This window comes from Parasteatoda tepidariorum, chromosome 4 (assembly GCF_982258835.1).
Source record: "Parasteatoda tepidariorum strain Cologne lab strain chromosome 4, Ptep-v5.0, whole genome shotgun sequence".
NCBI lineage: Eukaryota > Metazoa > Arthropoda > Arachnida > Araneae > Theridiidae > Parasteatoda > Parasteatoda tepidariorum.
The window spans coordinates 28,455,285-28,475,542 of NC_141758.1; the positions used below are offsets into that span (position 1 = coordinate 28,455,285).

Here is a 20,258-nt window from a genome sequence, read left to right on the forward strand (position 1 = left end):
ATTTGTTTGCTTAAAATTGAAGTTTTAATTCCATTTTAATACCACTGGGAAAAATGATAATGCAAGTGGATGTTTTGCTCTGCTACTTAGCACTTTAGCTTTTGAAAAGCACTATTCTATAAACTTCGATCAGAATATAAATCTTTACAGCTGTGATACATTACGGTAGATAGAACTATCTTGTTTTTGCAAAACAAATACAAATAATGAAACACATGTAGTACCCAGGGCTAAAGAGAATACAGGGGCTAGTTCACTCCGCTCTTAGAGCTGAAGCTACGATTTCCCTCCTCATGACGTCACTGTGTCTACAGATCTCGGAGATCGCAAGCAAAGATATGATAACTTTGCATCTTTCTCTTTGTAAAAATAAGTCAGACTTTTTCTGGTTATTAGTCTTCAAACTTTACGTAATTAACACATTATTTCCGTTCATAAACATAGTTCAAAGAAAACTTTCTTGGTTATTATATTAAAAAAATACCATTTTAAACTTATAAAAATGTTTTGCTAGTTGGTGAAAATGACACGATAAATACTTTATTTTAAAAAGTTCAGTTTTAACTTTAACTATTAAGAAAAATGAAGGCATATATCGACACTTTTTTTATCAACATATTCTTTTATAAAGATAAGTTAAGTTAAATTTAGAATCCCTGATTTTAAAATATGCCGTTAATAGTAATTTGTTCATACTTAATCATTAGGAAACATCAACCTTAAACGCTAATTACTGAAACAAAATAATAATTTAGGTTCATAAGGACATTAAAAATTTTACAATTGTTTATAGACATTTAAATTTACGATGATATAATTTATAGATATTTAAATTGAAGAGAATATAATTTTTAAAAAAAATCATAAATATTTAGAATAACTACATTAAAAAATATGTTATGAAATTAGGAGAATTTCAACTATATACTATATATTTTATTTATACTTTTTACTTACATTTTAATTTTCTTTGACTTTATCTATTTTTTAATTCTTTTCACCTGCCTTTCTTTATGAAGTAACGAGGCGGTTTCTATTTAGATAATGAATTTTTATAAAAGTTCTTTACGACAGAATAAACGTATTGCTGTTTTATATTAACTGTGTCATTTCGGAATCCATTCTTTGCATAGTTGTTCATTTACTTTAGGTAACACGCGAAAAATTATACTTTTTCCTTTTGTTTCTATATCAGAATTTTTGCAAGTTGCAATCGCGCAAACTGGCATTTCGATAATAGTTTTAAATTCTTGTAAATTCACTGCAAAAACTGAGGAAAGTCATTATAGAAAATAACAAATGTCTTAGAATATCTCGCAAAAAGAAATGATCCAATATTAGTTAGAGCTAGTAAGGCCAAACGCTCCGCTCTTGAAGTAAAAGTGACGTCACTAGTGTGACGTCGGAGGATCGGCGCGGCGAAAGATACTTCAAAGGAGTGAACCAGCCCTTCTATTCTCTTTAGCCCTGTGTAGTACCATTTTTTTTTTGGAAAAATGGACAGTCACGTTAAAATGACGGTAGGCACAACAGAGACACACCTACTTCAGTCTTTTTTAACCTAAAAACAGTACACCAGGCTCCCACGGGCACAATCTCAGATGAAAGAGAGGAGTGTCCGCTTCGCGGACAGGTACTCCGTAATCACGCTCAGTCTTAAGTCACAAACCCATGACTTAACCCGTGCAAGTAAAAGTTGAGGGAATTGGAATTTATTTTGGGAAAAAGTGACAATAAAAGTGAACAGAGTAACTATAACAATTTTTTTTTAAAACATGGGGATTTTTCTCGTGAAAACAATCGGAAAAATAAAGCAGATTTTAATAGACGTAGCAATTGGCACTTCACGGATAAAAAGAAATAGTTTTATCACTGATTTATACCGTATTGCAAATTGCGACAGATTACCTATGTACCATCGAACGGGAATATCCAGCTTTGTTTCCACAAGAAGAAAATGTAGGCACGTAGTGTATTACCACAAATGATCAGAGAATGGAAATACTAGTGAGAAACGGTTTAAAAAAAGTGTTGATTTTATAAATAAAAGTCAGCTACTTTTTTAAAAGTCAACGTAATTTTTTTTCATGACACATTTTTGCACTTTTTTCTGAAGACATTTTGCCATCCCGTTTTAATTTTTAATGCTAAAAATATTGACAAAGCAGTTTTTCCTGTCCGTAATAAACTTTTCAACTGATAATTTGTTTTGCCTTGAAATGTAAATTTTTTTGGTTCCATTTGCGCAGGAAAGACGTGTCACGCACGTCCGGAGCTCTATGTTGAAACATCGAAACAACGTGCTGTACACGTTACACGTTCACGCCATTGTTTGAGAAATGAAAAAGACGTTGGTGGTTCATATAACAGAGATCGAAAAGTTTTTTGTTTCGATTTCTATAAAACCTAGAACTTATACCGCCTAGCAGTGAGATGCCAACCACAAACCTGCCAACTTTAACGCATTTGGCGTAAAATTTTATTTTTATATTTAAAGTGGTAGTAAATATATACTATTTTTTCTTTTATAAACTGAATTTTTAAATGATTTTCATCACCACTATTCCTAAAAAAATTAAGCATATATATTAATATGTGTTACTATCATGATAGCAAATTTGTAAATAGTGTAAATATTCTTTCTTTATCTTTATCTTCAATTTGTTCCCTTTATTGTGTATCAACTTGCGACTTATTTTTATGTATGACTCAGGCTTGATTTTATCAATTATTGTTCATTCGGAGATTTAACTTAATGTTAACGCAGCACCTCCCTTCCCTTCCACCACATATTATCCAATTTAGATGAAAGAGCAGATATCCATACATGGATAGGTAGGGGAGAGTGGGGTCAATTGTAACATTTTTTACTTAACTATTTTTAACTAACAAAAAATCCAATATATTATTAGTATTAATTGACAGACGAGTAAAGTAGACTATCCTCTACTAGAAAAAAAAAATAAATACCTTATTTTAAATTTTATTATATTAGTTATTAACAATTTTTGACAGTCGTGCACTTGTTACAATTGTCCCCACTTACGGGGTCAATTGTAACAGTTCATAAATTCAACTAAAACATAGTTAATTATCATAGTTGTGATATATTTTTTTATTGATCAAAATAGTAGTGATATTTTAGGAGTAAAAATAATAATGAGCAGAGACCTAAAGGGTTAAGTTTTTAACTTTAAGGGGTTAAAAACTTTAATTTATGCTGTGAAAGGTGACAAATAAAATAATGCACATGCAACATAATATAAATGATATAGGAAACTATTGGTGGTTCTTAAAGACTTAAGTAATGGTTTGTAAACATAAGATTATTTATTTTCAGCTGTTACAATCGTCCCTTTACTTATTGTTACAATTGTCCCCAAGACGCCATTTCAGCTTCATTTGTTAAAAACAATGCTAGTTAATTAGCAAAACTAATCTTTTTTTTTATTGAAATGTTAATTAAGATGTCCACTTACATATTCGGTTACTAATTTTTATTTGTTTAAACAAAATTACTTTGTTACAATATAATATTCTAATACCAAAAAAAGTACTTGCGTGGTGTGAAAATATCTTTTGTGATCTAACTCTTTCAAAAGTACATAAAAATGATTGCCATCAGGGGTGTACATGTAGATTTATTAAATACACCTTGTGCGCCACCTAGGAACCAAATCTTGAACCCGACACTTGAAATTTTTGCTCTGTTACAATCGTACCCTGTTACAATTGACCCCACTCTCCCCTACTCTGAAAAAAGTTGATTAGATAGTTAGTCATGATAGCAGCTTAAGATTTTTCAAATACAACGTATTTTTATTGAAATCTTTATTTTTATCATTTTAATACCACTGGGAAAAATCATAATGGAAGGGATTAAAAGTTGGCAGGTATGCATCCACTGTTTTGTAAGCACATTTGTGTATTTTATGCCCAGCGCAAATATAATTAAGCATTGTTGCTTCAAAACTTAATATTAACACGTTCACGCCGGGAAAAGTGAAAATACTGGTAGAAGAACTATCTCAATATTGGATAATAATCGGGAGGAGTTAATCTATTCTCAACAATAACAATTCACTGTAAGGAAATTTATCACAGTGAAGATGCGATTCTATATAAAAATTGCATCCGTTAAAAACAATTGGTAGTTATGGATTTTCATTATTCCCGGAAAAAAACTAAAAAATGAAATTTATTGTTACCAGTTTTTACTCCGATGCGCTGTCAAGATGAGACAATCTAGCGTGACCCACCGGTGGGTGACCCCGGCGTGAACGTGTTAATAACTATTTATGCTTTAATGAAAATTTAATATTTAAAAATCGTAATCTTACCTTGGATCATGTTTTAATTTATTGACATTGAAAAATCTTTCTTTATTTGTGTTTAAAATCTGTCTTTAGTTTCATGTTCGTAAAATGCTTATATTTGTTTGTATTTCACACCAGATCTGTTTGAATCTTAAACAAGGATGGAAGGAAGTAGTCCCAGCTAAAGTAGACGCTCCATATGCCTATTCAGGAGATCAATGGGTTGGATATGATGACAAAAAGAGCATTGGAATTAAGGTGAGAAATTAAGAAAGAATACTAATTTCGAAAGAAAAGAGCACCTTTTTCTGACATTAGAAACCTCTAATTACAAGAAGAGAGATAAGTTATACATACACTGAAATTTTTAATGCTCCTCACTACAGTGTAAGTTTGTTTTCAGTAAAAGAAGGTACCGTGTTCGATATACCAAAACTAAAAACAGCAAACGTTGATGCAGGTGAAGATATTAGTTATTGATTTCTTTTAAATTTTAATCTTGAAAAATAAGATCTTCTATGTTAGGGAGGTAGATTACGCCGGAGAATATTTGTGTGTGTGTTCTGTTGCAGGAAGTTGTTTAAACAGATCTTGGATATCTTCGCGTCGTTTGTTTCAAATCTGTATTCGGCTTCTCTCTAGAAGCTACAGTTTTTATGCAATTTAATAACATATTCCTTACCAGGATTTTTTAAAATTCAATACTCATTATTATTGCATGCTAGAATTTTTAATTGTATCAAACCCTAAATTTTCAAAACATAATTGCCGTATATTTATAGAAGTGGGTTATCGAAGTTTTGCCCACCGCAACACATAAATATACTATGATGTATACACGTATAAATATGTGTGTATAAAACTTACATTGAAATACTATTTTAAGTAATATGTATCCTAGTAAAGAATATATTACCATGAAATACTATTTTAAATTAAGTTAATATTGCTACTGGTGTTTGCAAAATGTGATGTTAATTTTAATACCCAGCGAAATTTTTAAAGTTTGTTTACGGAAAGCATTTGTGATAAGAGTTTTCTTCTATTTGGAAAAGGTGAAAAGCATATGTTCTTAATACCAGTGTTTGGGGATAAATACTATCCCTAAAGTTATAGAAAGCTAATCCTCTAAGTTTTACTTGCTGATTCTTCTACAAAAAATGTCGGGAAAAAACGCAATAAAAAAACTCGTAAATTTTCAAGTGGGGGGTAAAGTAGAATGCTATTGATATGGTACTTATATTCCAGGTTGACTATTTAATCAAAGAAGGACTGGGAGGAGGAATGGTCTGGTCATTGGAGACTGATGATTTCCGAGGAAATTGTTACGGCGAAAAATATCCACTTTTGTCGCAAATTTACACAAAACTTAACGGCCCTGTTGTCACACCTACCATTAACCCAAACATTAGGCCAACAGTTGGACCAAAACCTACCGAAACACCTAAAGAATTTACTTGTCCAGGTGATGGTTACTTCAAAGATCCTCATAATTGCTCAGTCTTCTACTATTGCGTACAAGTAAGCAAAGGGGAATTGACTAGGCATACTTACAACTGCGGAGAGGATTCAGCTTTTGATGAAACTTTAAAAACGTGCGTTTTGAGGAAGAATGTTCCAGGCTGTTAATATTGAACTGTTTGAAGTTGTTAAATAAAAGTTTTTAAGTTACATTTTATGTTCTTTAGTTTCTTGTTATTTATTTTTCTCACGCAAATTTGTCTTTTAAAATTTTGCTCATAAACTATCATAAGTATTCTCTTCTACCTATTTTCACTGTGGTTTTACCACTCAGCCCCTCTGGGTACGCAAAAATTTTATTTTAATTACGCAAATTAAAATAAAACAGTACTCAAAATGCGTAAAAGTTGGCAGCTATGTTAATGATTCGAATTCCGTTGTAACCTTACATGTATCCCTATTGTAATTCTGGATTCTGTCCTTTTCTTATGTATGCTCTCTGCTTATCAACTTGAAAATATTTCAAAAGTTTTTCTTTGTATTGAGAATACAAGTCTGTTTTTGAGTGAGAAGGAATAAATTACTCGAATTTATCAACTATTACAGAAACCTAAAAGAAGTTTTCATTCTGCATCTTTACAACCATTAAAAAAACTTAAGCATAAGTTTTACTAATTGGCAGCTATGCAGTTTATTATAGTTTATATTTATCTTATTTAACACATATATTTACATAATTGTTATTCTTATGTCGGAGGAAAACAACCAGTTTCACTTGGCCACGGGTGTGGATGGTCCGGAACAATTATTCTAGAATTAGGACATGCAATAGGATTTTACCACGAACAAAATCGTCCTGATATGGATGATTATTTGACAACAATACGGGAAAATATTCAAAGTGGTTAAGTATTTTTAAATATTTACAGCTGTAAAAATCAAAAAACAACAACAACAACATAGTAGTTGAATTTTTATACTTTAACTATACAATGGTAAGCAAGCTGACCTTCATAACAGTCGTTGAAAAACCGACATAATTATGGATTTACGACTAATAACGTTCAACTCCGTGGGCTTATAATTTTGAACCCAATCTAGATGACAAGGGATCTCCTGGATCAACTATTAGGAGAAATTTGTTTCATGGAGGACTTTTTAGATGGAACTAACTAGCATTTGCGTAACATGGAGAGGAAAGCCACAAAACCTCCCACAGTTTGCCTGACGGCAAGGGGATTCTAACCCAAAATCCGTCTACCACTGAGGGTATTTTACGTGAGCACTGTGGTCGGTGCGAACCGGCTGCGGAATTCGTATCGATCAGGAATTCAAACCCGGTTCACCTCATTGGAGGGCGAATGCTCTATCCCCTGAGCCACCACGACTCAAAGAATGTTGCTAAAAATTTTATATATTTATCTTAAGTTATTCATGTAGAGTAATGTGGCCCTTATTTTTCAACTCCTTAAAAGTTTAGTTCAGTAATACGAAACACCCAGAGTAACTTTTTCCTTCTTTACCTTCTAGAACACAATCTTAATTATTCCAGCGGTTGACCTTAGATATGCTAATTAATTAGGTCGGATGATAATTTAAGCTAAGAAATGAGACACAAAAATATAGACTGTCTGTGAATAAACATACCTTTTATTTGTCTTTTATTAGACGGATTCAGGTTTTTGACCCGCAAAGCATAGGGAGTGGCTGCAATCTAGAAAATAATGTCCCAGTAGTTGATCAAGAGAGCATATCAAAGTTTGAACACCTTAACCCTTTCGGGCCGACTGCCACAAATACGGGCCCATTCCATGCCACGAAAATGCACCCCACACCATGACTGATAGGCCACCGGCCTGGACTGTGCCCACTTGGCATGCTAAATCCATCGCTTCGTGCGGTTTGCGCCACACACGGTGCCTCCCATCAGCATGGAACAGTCGATAACGTGATTCGTCAGACCAGATCACGTTACGCCACTGTTTCAGTGTCCATCCATGGTGATTGGGGGTAAATGCACGCCGAATTGTCGAATGACGCTGGGTTAGCAGTGGCACACGTGTGGGGCGACGGCTCTCATACCCGAGAGCATGCATGTTCCGACGGATTGTCAACTGGGACACGTCTCCATCACGGCCAGTGTTGAATTCAGCCGTGATTAGTTGCACATTTGCTCTCCTATCTCGAGTTACCACTCGTCTCAGGTTTTGCCTGTCTCGGTCATTTAGGGCCTGTGGACGCCCGATATGGTGTCTGTTGTGGACTGTGACACCCTCATTCACCCATTCTCAGTAAACTCTCGACACGGTTGACCTTGGGAAGCCGAATTCCTGAGCCACTTCCGAAATGGAATGTCCCATGCGTCGGGCACCCACAACCATGCCGCGTTCGAATGCCGTCAACTCACGACGACGTTGCATTTTACCTGACGTTGCATTCACTCACACAGCCACTTCAAGCAATGTCTAACACGCAACTGAGACCGTCGCGGAGGCCACCAGGTTGGTCACACGTGCTGTCCATCCACAAATCAGAGCCCTGCTATCCCATGAGTTTTGCTCAGTCAGTGTATATGATTAAACTAACAATAATTAACACGTTCACGCCAGGAAAAGTGAAAATACTGGTACGGGAAAAGAGAAAATACTGGTAGAAGAACTACTTCAATATTAGATAATATTTTGGAGGAGTTAATCTATTCTCAACAATAACAATTCACTGTAAGGAAACTTATCACGGAATTAGTTGCGTAGAAGCAATTTTAGTGTAAAAAGATAAAACTGGTAATCAAAGTAATTCTTTTGCAGTTTATTTGTGGGCGGAGTAATAATTGCTTGATTTATTTAATTCACCATTATTTTGTTCAAAATAAAACTATTTAGTTATACTTTGAATTAACATTGATTATATATATGATTAAACTAACAATAATTAAAGTAAAAGAAAGTAAGTCTGTCAAATTAGAAACGACTACATTTAAGTTACCGTTTTTTATTTAATTACATCCTGATTCTGATTTTGTACGAATGCTATTCTGAACCAACCGTCCCAAGGGGTTAATGTTAATTTTATTTTTTGCGTATTTCGCTATACCTCTAGAATTTTTTACTATTTTTATATTTATTTATTTATCTCGAGAACTTATTGAAAAGAAAAAATACAAGAAACAACACAGTCGATAAAAAGGTTTTCAAATAGACTTTGTAGAGGGTTTGCACGTGTGTGTAGATAAAATTTTCCATTAATGCAGCACTGTTGCCATGATTTAAAACAATATTTATTTTTTAAACGTGATTCTGCTCTTAGAACATTCCGAGGGGAAAAAATGAAAAAGCGTAGGCACTATTTTTAGACATTTAACCAAAACAAATTGAGAGTGCATGCGTTTATCTTTACTAGAGATGCCAACTTGCTCTGCTTTGTGAAACAATATTTTCTAGCGGTAACAAATTTTAAGTTATTTTTGGTTAGTATGTTTAATTTTTAGTTATTTTTCCACCACTTCAAATCAAAAAGTCAAAGTATCATAAATAATGCAACTTCATATTAGTTTTCGCATGATGACTCCTTATAAGAGTAAGCATGGTTGTCCTTATTTCTCAAGTATAACTATTTAATTCACTAACAATTTATTAAAATTGCCTCAGAAAGCGTAGCAGTTGACATCCCGGCTATAATTCCTTATTTTTTAACATGAATTATTAACGTTTTTCTGTTATATGTTCATTTTAACATTTAGAAAAGCTTTGATTCAACCAGGCCGTGATTCCATTAATATTCATTTATGCAGTTCCTATTTTGCATTTATAAAATCCTCTATAATTATTTTATCTTATTTTCCAGATCAAAATAATGTTTAATAAGTTTTTATATTACAAATATCATTAACCCCTTCAGGCAGGGCCAGATAATGAGATGCAAAGGAAGATGAACACATGCTGATTAAGGAGTCCCAACATTTTCATTGACATTAAAGTTTATATACTAGACTACACCAGTATGATTTGTTAGTCTACACCAGTATAAGCATCATTAGATTCGATGCTGTAACAATTATTTTCTAAATTTGTCTTAAAGTAAGCTTACAGCGAAAGATCATCTGATTGGGGCATTGTGTCTATATATACATAACTGCCAACCTTTAATCCCTTCCGTTATGAATTTTCCCAGTGGTATAAACATGGAATTAAAATTTCAATTTTAGCAAAAAACGACGCGGTATTTGAAGCAGCTTCAGCGGACAACCATGATAGTAACATATATTGATATATATATATATATATGCTTAATTTTTGTTAAGAATAGTGGTGATCAAAATCATTTAAAATCAAGTTTATAAAAGAAATATATATATATATATATATATATATATATATATATATATATATATATATATATATATATATATATATATATATATATATATATATATATATATATATATATATATATATATATATATATTTGCTACCACTTTAAATACAAAAATAAAATTTTACGCCGAATGCGTAAAAGTTGGCAGTACACATGATGTATATAGATTGAACCAGATTGATCCACAAATTTCTTATTAAATGCAAATTTTTCAATGTAGAAAATTTAATCATTAACTACTATGAGTCTTTGGTTTAATTGATTTTTAGGGACTAAATTTAGAATATTGGAAAATTTTAGTGAATCGACAAGGTACAACATTAAAGAAAGTGCAAAATTTAAATCGCATAACTATAATGTGAAAGGACCTCAAAATTTAGGAGTGCCCCTTTTACACACGCAATAATCAGTCCTTACCTCAGGATTGGAAGGAGAAAGAAGCACTTACCTACGGATCTTAGGCAATCAGAAAAGCTCGCTTTACATATGATATCGAGGGGAACCGAGAAAGGAGATTCCCGCGATCTGTATGTGATCACATTCTTGAAAGGGTAAAGTTTAATTCCTTAATATATTTCTGTCAAAAATGAAAATTTTGCCTTAATCTTATATTGTACAAATGAAGTTATAAACTTCTGATATAGTTTTTCTAGTTCTGAATACACTCAAAATATAACTTTGAAACCCTTATACCTTATAACCTTTCCAGCCTTGAAACCCTTATACCTTTACACCCTTGAAAAATAACACTAGGGAACGAATTTTTTGTGGCATTTATATTTAATCTTTACTTGTTTCGAGTGTGGGGATTTCAAATTTCAAAACCTTTGTTCATCTACAAATTTTTTTCTGAGTCATATTTTTTGACCCAATGTACAAAGTTTATAAAGAACATTACATACATTCACACTTTTCTGTTTCTTTGAAAATGAAACCTAAAACAAAAATGCATAGGATCTCAACCTAACGCATTATGTACTAAAGCGTATTATCTTCTTCTTTCCACCACTACCTGTGTTGCAGAGAAGTATAAGCATTCAGTATTCCCTCGAGCGAATTTGAAAAAAATTTAGGTCAGGAATATATTATTAAATTGCATAAAAACTTGTCATTTGTAGAGGTAAATAGTTTTCAGACCTTAAATTAGAGATGTGAAAATATTTAAGCTCCGTTAAAAATATTAATTCCCAGAAAATGTCTTAGCAAGCATAAAATTAAAAATTCGCAAATAGTTATTTCTAGTCCTGTATACTGCCTTTTTAATCTATAAATCTACTTAATTGAGAGGTTATCGGTAACCTAATTCTTATTTCTTCATCAGAGTAACAAAAAATATCTCTGACATTTTAAAGGGCATTCAAAGATCAATTAAAATTAATCTTAGAAAGGTGTAATCTGTAAGAAAAAAGAGAACTCCACCATATGTCCGCCGATCAGTTTTGCAACTTGTGTTACTTTCCTTTGTGCTAAGTGATCATGATGTAATACAATGTCGAATAATAAGATAAGCTGATCAATAAATTGATTTGCGATTATCAGGTTATCATTTCAAATACTCTAAATGAAACCTGAATTTTCCGTCTTCAAAAATTATCTTCCCATTTGATAACGTTTTACGTTAAAAAAAATTTAACTTTTGTTAATGACAATGAATTGCAAATTATCGAACATTTAATACAATGTGTCTCATCATCTTATTTAACTAGTTAAGAGCGTCTGACGTATATGCGAGCCAGACCAAATCTCTATTGGCGTGTGATATAAAATAAAAAAGAAAATACCATTCTTTATACAAAACTAGAAATTAAAATAAAGTACTTTAGGATTAATATTGAGTCTTTATCTCCTCCAAGCCAACCTGTTTTTCCAAGACGTCCACAGCCCCTCTGTGGAAATTGATACTTTTTAAAGAAAATAGTCACCGTCGCCTTAGGGCTCATTACAGATGAATTAGATATTTTGGAAAAGTGTTGCAGTTGGCGGCCGTGGTCAAATGCTGCCAGGCGGCCTAATTTTATTAAATAAAGCAAGCAAGTAAGCAAATGCTGCCAGTGGTATTATCAGAGGACACCTGGGTCATAACTTTAACAGAGTCACAGACAAGCCTGTCTATCTTTCACTTATATACTTTTTATGTCGTTGACAGATATTTTGCCAATCTGGTGTAAATATGTAAATAGTTGCATATATTTTCTCTATTATTTTCTATTTAAATACACATGCGTTAATGTTGACATTGCTCTGAACCCTATAAATATTATTATATTCTAATCTAGTTTAATCTTAATTACGCTTAATTTTCTATCGATTTCATCATATGTTCAACTGATCCCACTCGTGACTTTACTATTTAATGCTTGGCAATTCCACTCCCCCCCCCCACAATTTTGCTCCCACTTCACACATTCCCCCAATATCTGTCTCAAAAATCCGACGAATCAGTTGATGCTGCTTAGCGGCAGTGCGTAGAGATTTGAGCTATGTTCTAAAGTAGGGCTGTCAACTTTCTCTCTTTGCAAAAATTAATTCGATTTACAGCTGAGTTAATGTTTAATGCATTTTTTTATTCATTTAAACGTCCTTTCCACACCGCTACTATACCTACTAACTTTAATCCTCTTGAGGATGATTTACCCCAGTTGCAGTAAAATGGAATTTTACAGTTTTCGGCAGAAACATACGTTCGTTCGTTTTAGTGGAACTGGGCGGCTGAGGCCCTACGGCTCTTATAAACATACGTTGCAGATTGAAGGAGCTTACGTGATCTAGAACTACAGTATTACATATAATAAACCTGCTTAATATTTAAAAACATAGTGGTGGGTTTAAAGACTTTAAATTAAGTTTATAAATGCAAGGAATACATAGAAAGCATATATTTTACTACCACTGTAAGTATAGAAATAAAATTTTACACCAAATGCGGCAAACCAGACAACACAAAACAACTACTTCGCATAATAGACTATACAGGCAAAGCTCTAATCAACAGAGAAGCAATAGCATTTCCAATGATAGACACCTCAAAAGCATTCGATAAATTCTGGCATACTGGTACAATATTTAAATTAATGCAACTTAACTTTCCACCTGGTCTCATCAGATTACCTTCCTGCTTTATCTTCCAAACAGAATCTTCCAAGTATCCATTCAAAACTGTAAATCTTCAAAAAGAAATATCACAGCTTGAGTACCTCAGGGCAGCATATTTGGACTGATTCTATATATTTTATACACTTGTGATTTTCCAGTTAATAGAACAAACTACAATAGTATTACAGCTTTTTATGGAGGATTCATCATGAAATCAGGAAATTCAAATATAGCATTACAGAAACTACAGGATCAAATGCATGAAATAGAAGACTGGTGCGTTAAATGGAAATCTGCCGTAAATGCAGACAAATCTCAAATCCTAATTATACAGAAAAGAAGAATAAAAATACTAATACAATTCAAACCAAAAATACTAACCTATAGTCAAAAAGCAAACTACTTTGTCCTTATAATAAACAGCAAACTCACCTGGAATGACCATATCAAAAATATAATAGATAGCGCAAATGCAGCAACAATAATAATATATCCACTTATCTACAACCAGAATGTTTCATTAAAACTAAGAAAACTGCTATATACATCAGTGATGAGACCAATTCTCACATATGCCTCACCTGCCTGGACAACCATACCGGAACATCCCATGAAAAAACTCAGCCAATGCCAGAACAAGATACTTAGAAAAATCACCCGTGCCAGATGGTTCATCAGAAATACAAATATTTACAAAGACCTTAAAATCCCAACCTTATCACAATATGTCCCCTAATTAAATGCAGATTTCTTTGACCAGGCCATAAAGTGCAATACAGTGAACTTCAACCAGATATTCAACTTTGAAAACTACAAAAAAGATGTAAAATTCAGACCAATACATCTGACACCTCATATTACAATCCTCAAAATAAATTATAGAAAAAAACGAAAATTAATCACAGATTAACCCATAGCATCAGATTCAACTACAACAATATAGACAACTCGATCAAGCGTTTCCCCACGTTGACCATCAATCTACATTCAAAGCCCCTCATAGCTTTTTTAAATAACCGTCGTAGAACAGCCGACCCAACTTTTGGATTTACGACTACTAATGTTCAACTCCGTAGCCTTGTAATTTTGAACCCAATCCAGAAGACAAGGGAACTCCTGTGTCAAGAATTGGGAGAAATTTGCCTTTGGCGACTTTTTGATTGAACTAACCCGCATTTGCGTTACATGGAGAGGAAGACCACGAGAACCACCCACGGTTAGCCTGACGGCGAGGGGACTCCATGATGCGTCTACCACTGAGGATATTTCACGTCAGCAGTGTGGTCGGTGCAAGCCGGATGCGGAATTCGTATCGACCAGCCATCGCTGGGATCGAACTCCGGTTCACCTCACTGGAAGGCGAACGCTCTATCCCCTGAGCCATCGCGGCTCCCACACATAGTTTTATTTTATTTTATAACCGTTGTTGAAAAGCCGACCCAATCTTATGGGTTTACGAATACTAATGTTCAACTCCGCAGCCTCGTAATTTTGTACCCAATCCAGAAGACAAGGGGACTCCTGGATCGAGTATTGGGAGAAATTTTGCATTTGTGGAGGACTTTTTCCTCACATATTTTGGTCATCGCAGGTTGCCAGCTGACTCGCGAAGCAGGTTTAAGGCTTTTCACGGCTCCCACGTATTTACATCTGCCTCGCACTCCGGCCCGTCGGACACGGAAACCACACAGCTGTCACCCAGAAGACGCATGTGCATTTCCGCACATGCGTGCATTCCTAATGCCCAATCCTACAAACCTACTAAGCCCGTCTGTCGAGACTTCTGCAAGGGAAAGGTTAGTGCATACACAATAAAACAATTTAGTTAAAAATACAATTACAATTAAAATTACAAAATTACTATCACCGAATTTTATAACAAAATTACAGTTAACAATTACTCACCACATATTTGTGGAAGTTACAAATTACGTTACGTCCGCGATATATTATTTAGCAGCTGGCATTATCCTTAACTTGACAAAACGCTAATTAAATTAATTATTTAGTTGTCATTACATTATTACTCAAATTACTATTAAATTATTTCCTGAATTAGTTAATTGGATAATATTAAGTTTAGCTTATCTACCGTTTATTTTAACCATCTTAGCATTACACTAATTAAACTATTATCAGTATCATTTGGAATAGTACGATTAAAGACTAGCGGCATTACTTTACAAATACAAATTACATCAAACACGTTACAATATTGAATTGCGAGTCACGGCACAATTTTTTTTGCACTTAACATCTATAGCGATCACGGACAGCTGAAGAGCTGCGTGGCGTGGCGCAATTCCTGTCCCCAGAAACTAGGAGCAGGACCAGTGGTGAGGCGTGTGTAGTGATTAACCACCTTGGCTGTCATCGTGAGTTGCCCTTAATTATGCCCAGACAACTGATAATAATTGCATTTGGATATTGACTGATAGTAGGAGTGCTATTCAGTATTTCAAGAACTGGTCTGAAATATTTGATATTCCTGGCCAGGAGATTATGAAACTTCTATCTGAGATAGGCCTGAAGACACCAATAAGCCTCCAATGGATCCCATCACATGTCGGGGTACATGGCAATGAGACAGCCGATGTGCTCGCCATGAATGGCTGTGATCTTCCTACGGACTGTTTGAACCGTCTTACTCCCTCTGAGATCCACTCCGCGGGAAAACATCGCTTGTGTTGGAGTGGTTTGTTACTCCTCTGAATACATTGAATTAACTGAATTAAGTTTAGGTCGTGTGTTGGCAACAGATATTTTCTTTTCAGATAACGTAAGTGACGTCATCCGTTCATATCATTATGGAATCTGTATATAAGGCATGCATTGTTGTAGGCATGTGTCTTGTCTTGTCTCTTCACTGTGTTGTTGTTTCCGGTGATGTACCAAAGTTTTTGTTAAGCTGTATTTATAGTTAATATCTTCAGTTGTACGCTGTATCGAGATGGTACTGTATGAAATAAATAAATGTTTAAATCTTCAAGTTTCTTTATGTGAGTTAACACTTTCACTCACTACAGTGCTTACTCCGCTAACGCATCAACAGTTTGCTTCCAGTGTAGCGCCGTACTCCATCCCATGAGTGGTATGCTGGCAACCGCCCTGGCCTATCATTAACATGCTGCGGCCCTCGGCCTTTCCAATCGGCCATGGCCAGATTTCGTAGTGGCCTTCTTAAGGGTTTAAGGTTCCAAAATGGGGAGAAGACTTTCCAACCTTGTTCCTGGCCACAACCTGCTAGTCCTGATCACCTTCTGTTTTGCCTTGGCGCTTCTTTAAAGCAGCTGTTGGTTGATCGGAACTTTCTGACGCGACGGGGCCTTCTGGACCTGGTCTAGGCTTTCCATCTCCAGGGGGATGTGCAACAACAACAACTCAAGTAAAGTGCTTGAATCCTGTTAACAGCTACCACATACTCCGCTGATCCAATTCAAAATAGAAAAATAGATGATGGATGGGATAATGGCCGTTTCACGGCCCAGGTGCTCCAGCGCTTTCGTGGTGACAGTTTTAAAATGTTGGCAAAATTATCAAAAAATCTGGAAGCTTTGGACTTTAAATGTCTTCTACTCTATGAAATATTTTACAAAAAGCGTAGCGAAATTTGAAGAGATAGCTAGCACACAATTTCAAACAGTTCCTTACTCATCAGTTTTTTTGAATACTTTAAAAAAAATTTCAGGCACTCTTCCAAGTGTTTCGTTTAATTTTAAATGCCTTTGATAATCTCAATAAAGTAATTTAATTCGTAATAAATTAGCAAACATAATTAAAGCGTGTTTTTCGAAGAAATTTTTGGTGATAATAAAATAAAATATAATGCCCAGTTACGTTATGTGTCTATACAGTTGCTTTAATCACTTAAATTTATTTAAATACCTATAAACAACGTATTTAGGTAACAATTTGATTAAAAAATTAAAATTCGTTCTCAATAAACTTTTCAATTATCAACAGTTTAAAGTCATATTTTTGTCTATAATTTAAAATCTAATTGTTATCTTTTCTAAAACTTCGCACACAGACTTCTATTAATGTTTCCCATATTCTGTTAAAATTTGAAAATGATTGAATAAAAATTGAACTTTTTTGTTCTGAACGTACAGTGTTATTTTAAATGAATAGAAAAAAATACACAAAGATTTTAACGTAGCTACCGCCAGAATCAATTTAAGAAAAGCTGAATCTCTTAACGTTGAAAAAATATATCGAATAAATAAATTTCAAACTCGCTTTTTATGAGTTTTCTACCACTATTAAATTGCCGGCCAGGTGGCCGAGTGGTTAGCGTGTCTGACTGCGGAGCCAATGGCCGTGGGTTCGAATCCCGCTCTGGGCATGGATGTTTCTCTCTCTGTGTTGTCTTCTGTTGTGTGAATGTGGCCCACCCTATGAACGGGTTTGTGGCAGTATGGCGTGGGTAACGTTGCTCGCCTCCGTGACTTTGGTTCACAGGTGCCCACTGGGTAACGCTAAATGAGTAACAATTCCGGTATCTTCTATGGCGAAGAACGAAAAGTTCAGTGCCTGCCCTTATTAAAAAAAAAACCACTATTAAATTTTTTAAGAAGGGTCGAAACTGCTCATCAAGTCAAGGATTCTAATTTAATTTTAAAGTTAAAAAAACTTTATATTCGACCTAAATATATTAATCCTTAATTGTCAGATTATGTTTTATAGTGTAATAACCCATGACATTTTAAGTCAAAAGACAGAAGTAAATTAGTTAGCTTTGAAAATTTTCATACTACATTATTTAATTGCGGATGGTGATAAACATTTGGATGAAAGTTAGAAGTAAGCGCTATTAAATGTAATAAAAAATATCAAAAATAGAAACAGTATTATGATAGTATACAATTAAAATACACATTTGCGTATGAATGGCAATGACTTAATTCAAATTATCTAATTTTACAGTAGATAATAAATTTAAACAATCATTTCAAGGTCGTTATTCATAAGCAAGGATGTGAAAAGGAGGAAATTTTCGGTCTGTTAATGATATACAAGACCTGATATGATAATTTAATCAATTTTTTTCGCATAAATACGATAACTTCAACTGGTAGCATTCGGTATAATCTACATTAAGATTTTTCATTTAAAAATGGTATCATGCATATATGAACATGATATGCTTAATTGACGTATTGATTATTTATTGACGTTACATGATATATTGACGTTATTTAAGAAAAAAAATATATGATTTACATAAATGCTGTGAATTTATAATAGTTATGACAGTTTGTTTGCCAATTTTTGCCTATCTTTAGATTGCGCCAACTAAGTTTATAAAAATGGAACAAGACGTCAATGAAATGAAAATCCGCAGTTTTATGAAAATGATAAGCATTTGTATTTAATATTCTCGTGTTTTAAAAGATTTCCCGTTTTCATAAGAGTTAGCAAAAATTGAGAAGAATACATTGATTTTGGTATTTTCATCAAGACGAAAAATATTTCCAAATATACGGTTTTTAAGAAAGTTTAATTTAAGAGAGTTTCAAAGAGCTTAAAAATATTCAATAAGTATTTACGCATTCTAAAGAGAGATAGTTTAGTAAAGAAAATTTAATAAAGAAAGATAATCGAGAATTTATAAAAGAAATATAATTTATGACTAGGATTACGAAATTGGGGCTTATTTTTTAATGTTTGGGGGGAAAGAGGTTCGAAAGGCACTGCTAATGAAGATCCTTAAATGCGTCGAAGTAGATGACAATTTTGTGATTAAAAAATGGAAAAATAAAGAATAAGAATATGTGGAAATATATAGAAAAATAATGAAAATATGTACAAGTCTTATGTTAATTTTTCTTTAGAAACAATAACCGGCAAACACTGAATTGCCATATTGTTATGTTCTGAATTCAAACGAAATTTTTGTTTTTGATTAACACTAGGTTTACGGACGTTTCTTTATACCTATCTCTACGAACACGCGTCAATTTGACGCATGAAAGAATACATATAATTGTGATTCTTGTTTTAATAAATTCAATTTAGTGGATTTTTATCCACCACTATTTCTAAATAATTCGTAGGCTTATATAATTCACCACTTCTTTCATTCAAAATTTTCTTAGCTGTTATTTACCATTTTTTAAAATTATTTTGGCGTGTCCGGAGCAGTTGGCATCTCCACACTTAGAAACCAATGTAATTCTATACTATAAGAAAAAAATGAAGATATGAGATATATATTTATGAATCGTTCTAGTATTTTATGTTTCAATATGTTTCACTAAGCAACTGAAACCTTCAAAATCTGACATTCTGACATCAATTGACATTCTGCGTTTGTTCTTTCTATTATTGCTTATCGGCAACAGTTGTTTATCGCTTGTTTTATTTGAGATAACAATATCGGATAACGAATCGAAGTATTGTCGGTACATTCCTATTTATTATTGATGTGATAATTGCTTGTTTACTCAAAATTTTGTCGAAATTATGATCGCGTCAAATTGATGCATATCAGTAGAGATAGGTATATCACAAAGAGAATTTCAATACTTCAACGCTTTTGAAGAAAATAGCCTTCAATATATATTTACTTCGATCAGTGGTTAAAAGTCATTATAAGAGAAAAAATAAAAATTCAAACTGGTTTTATAATTTTCCTTACAAAACTCGAAATGCGTCAAAATGACGCGCCCCGTAAACCTAGTGTTAACAACCCATTTACAAAAACTAATTCTTTTTACCATAAACACAACTGGAAGACCATTCATTTCATTATAAGTTATCCCGAAGAAACAAAGCATGCCTAACCACCCTGGCAAAATAATAGTCGTCAAGCTTCTTATTTGATTTTATAATTTTGTAAATCCTTAGTAGTAAATAATATAAAGAAAATACCAATTTATTTTAAATACTTACAAAATTATTCAATTTTATTTATTTATTTTAAAAATATTAATAGAATTTTTAACACCTCTTCAGCATGGTCAAGATTCCGCATTTTAAAGATTATGACAATGAGCTGAAAGATTTCTATGT

General features: G+C 33.4%; 2 protein-coding genes across 4 annotated transcripts in view; both read left to right on the plus strand.

Moving 5' to 3' along the window:
• The window catches only part of LOC147810834 (chitinase-3-like protein 1), a 29,697-nt gene extending 23,710 nt beyond the window's left edge, over positions 1-5,987 (plus strand). For all 3 annotated transcript variants that reach the window (XM_087160862.1, XM_087160864.1, XM_087160863.1), the window contains exons 8-9: positions 4,455-4,574; positions 5,565-5,987. In XM_087160862.1, the coding sequence (XP_087016988.1) occupies positions 4,455-4,574; positions 5,565-5,945 (501 nt within the window). In that variant the 3' untranslated portion in view covers positions 5,946-5,987. The remainder of the gene's footprint in view (positions 1-4,454; positions 4,575-5,564) is intronic.
• Positions 1-20,258, plus strand: part of LOC122268288 (chitinase-3-like protein 1) — a 74,817-nt gene that overhangs the window by 23,498 nt on the left and 31,061 nt on the right. The gene's annotated exons all lie outside the window — the stretch shown is intronic.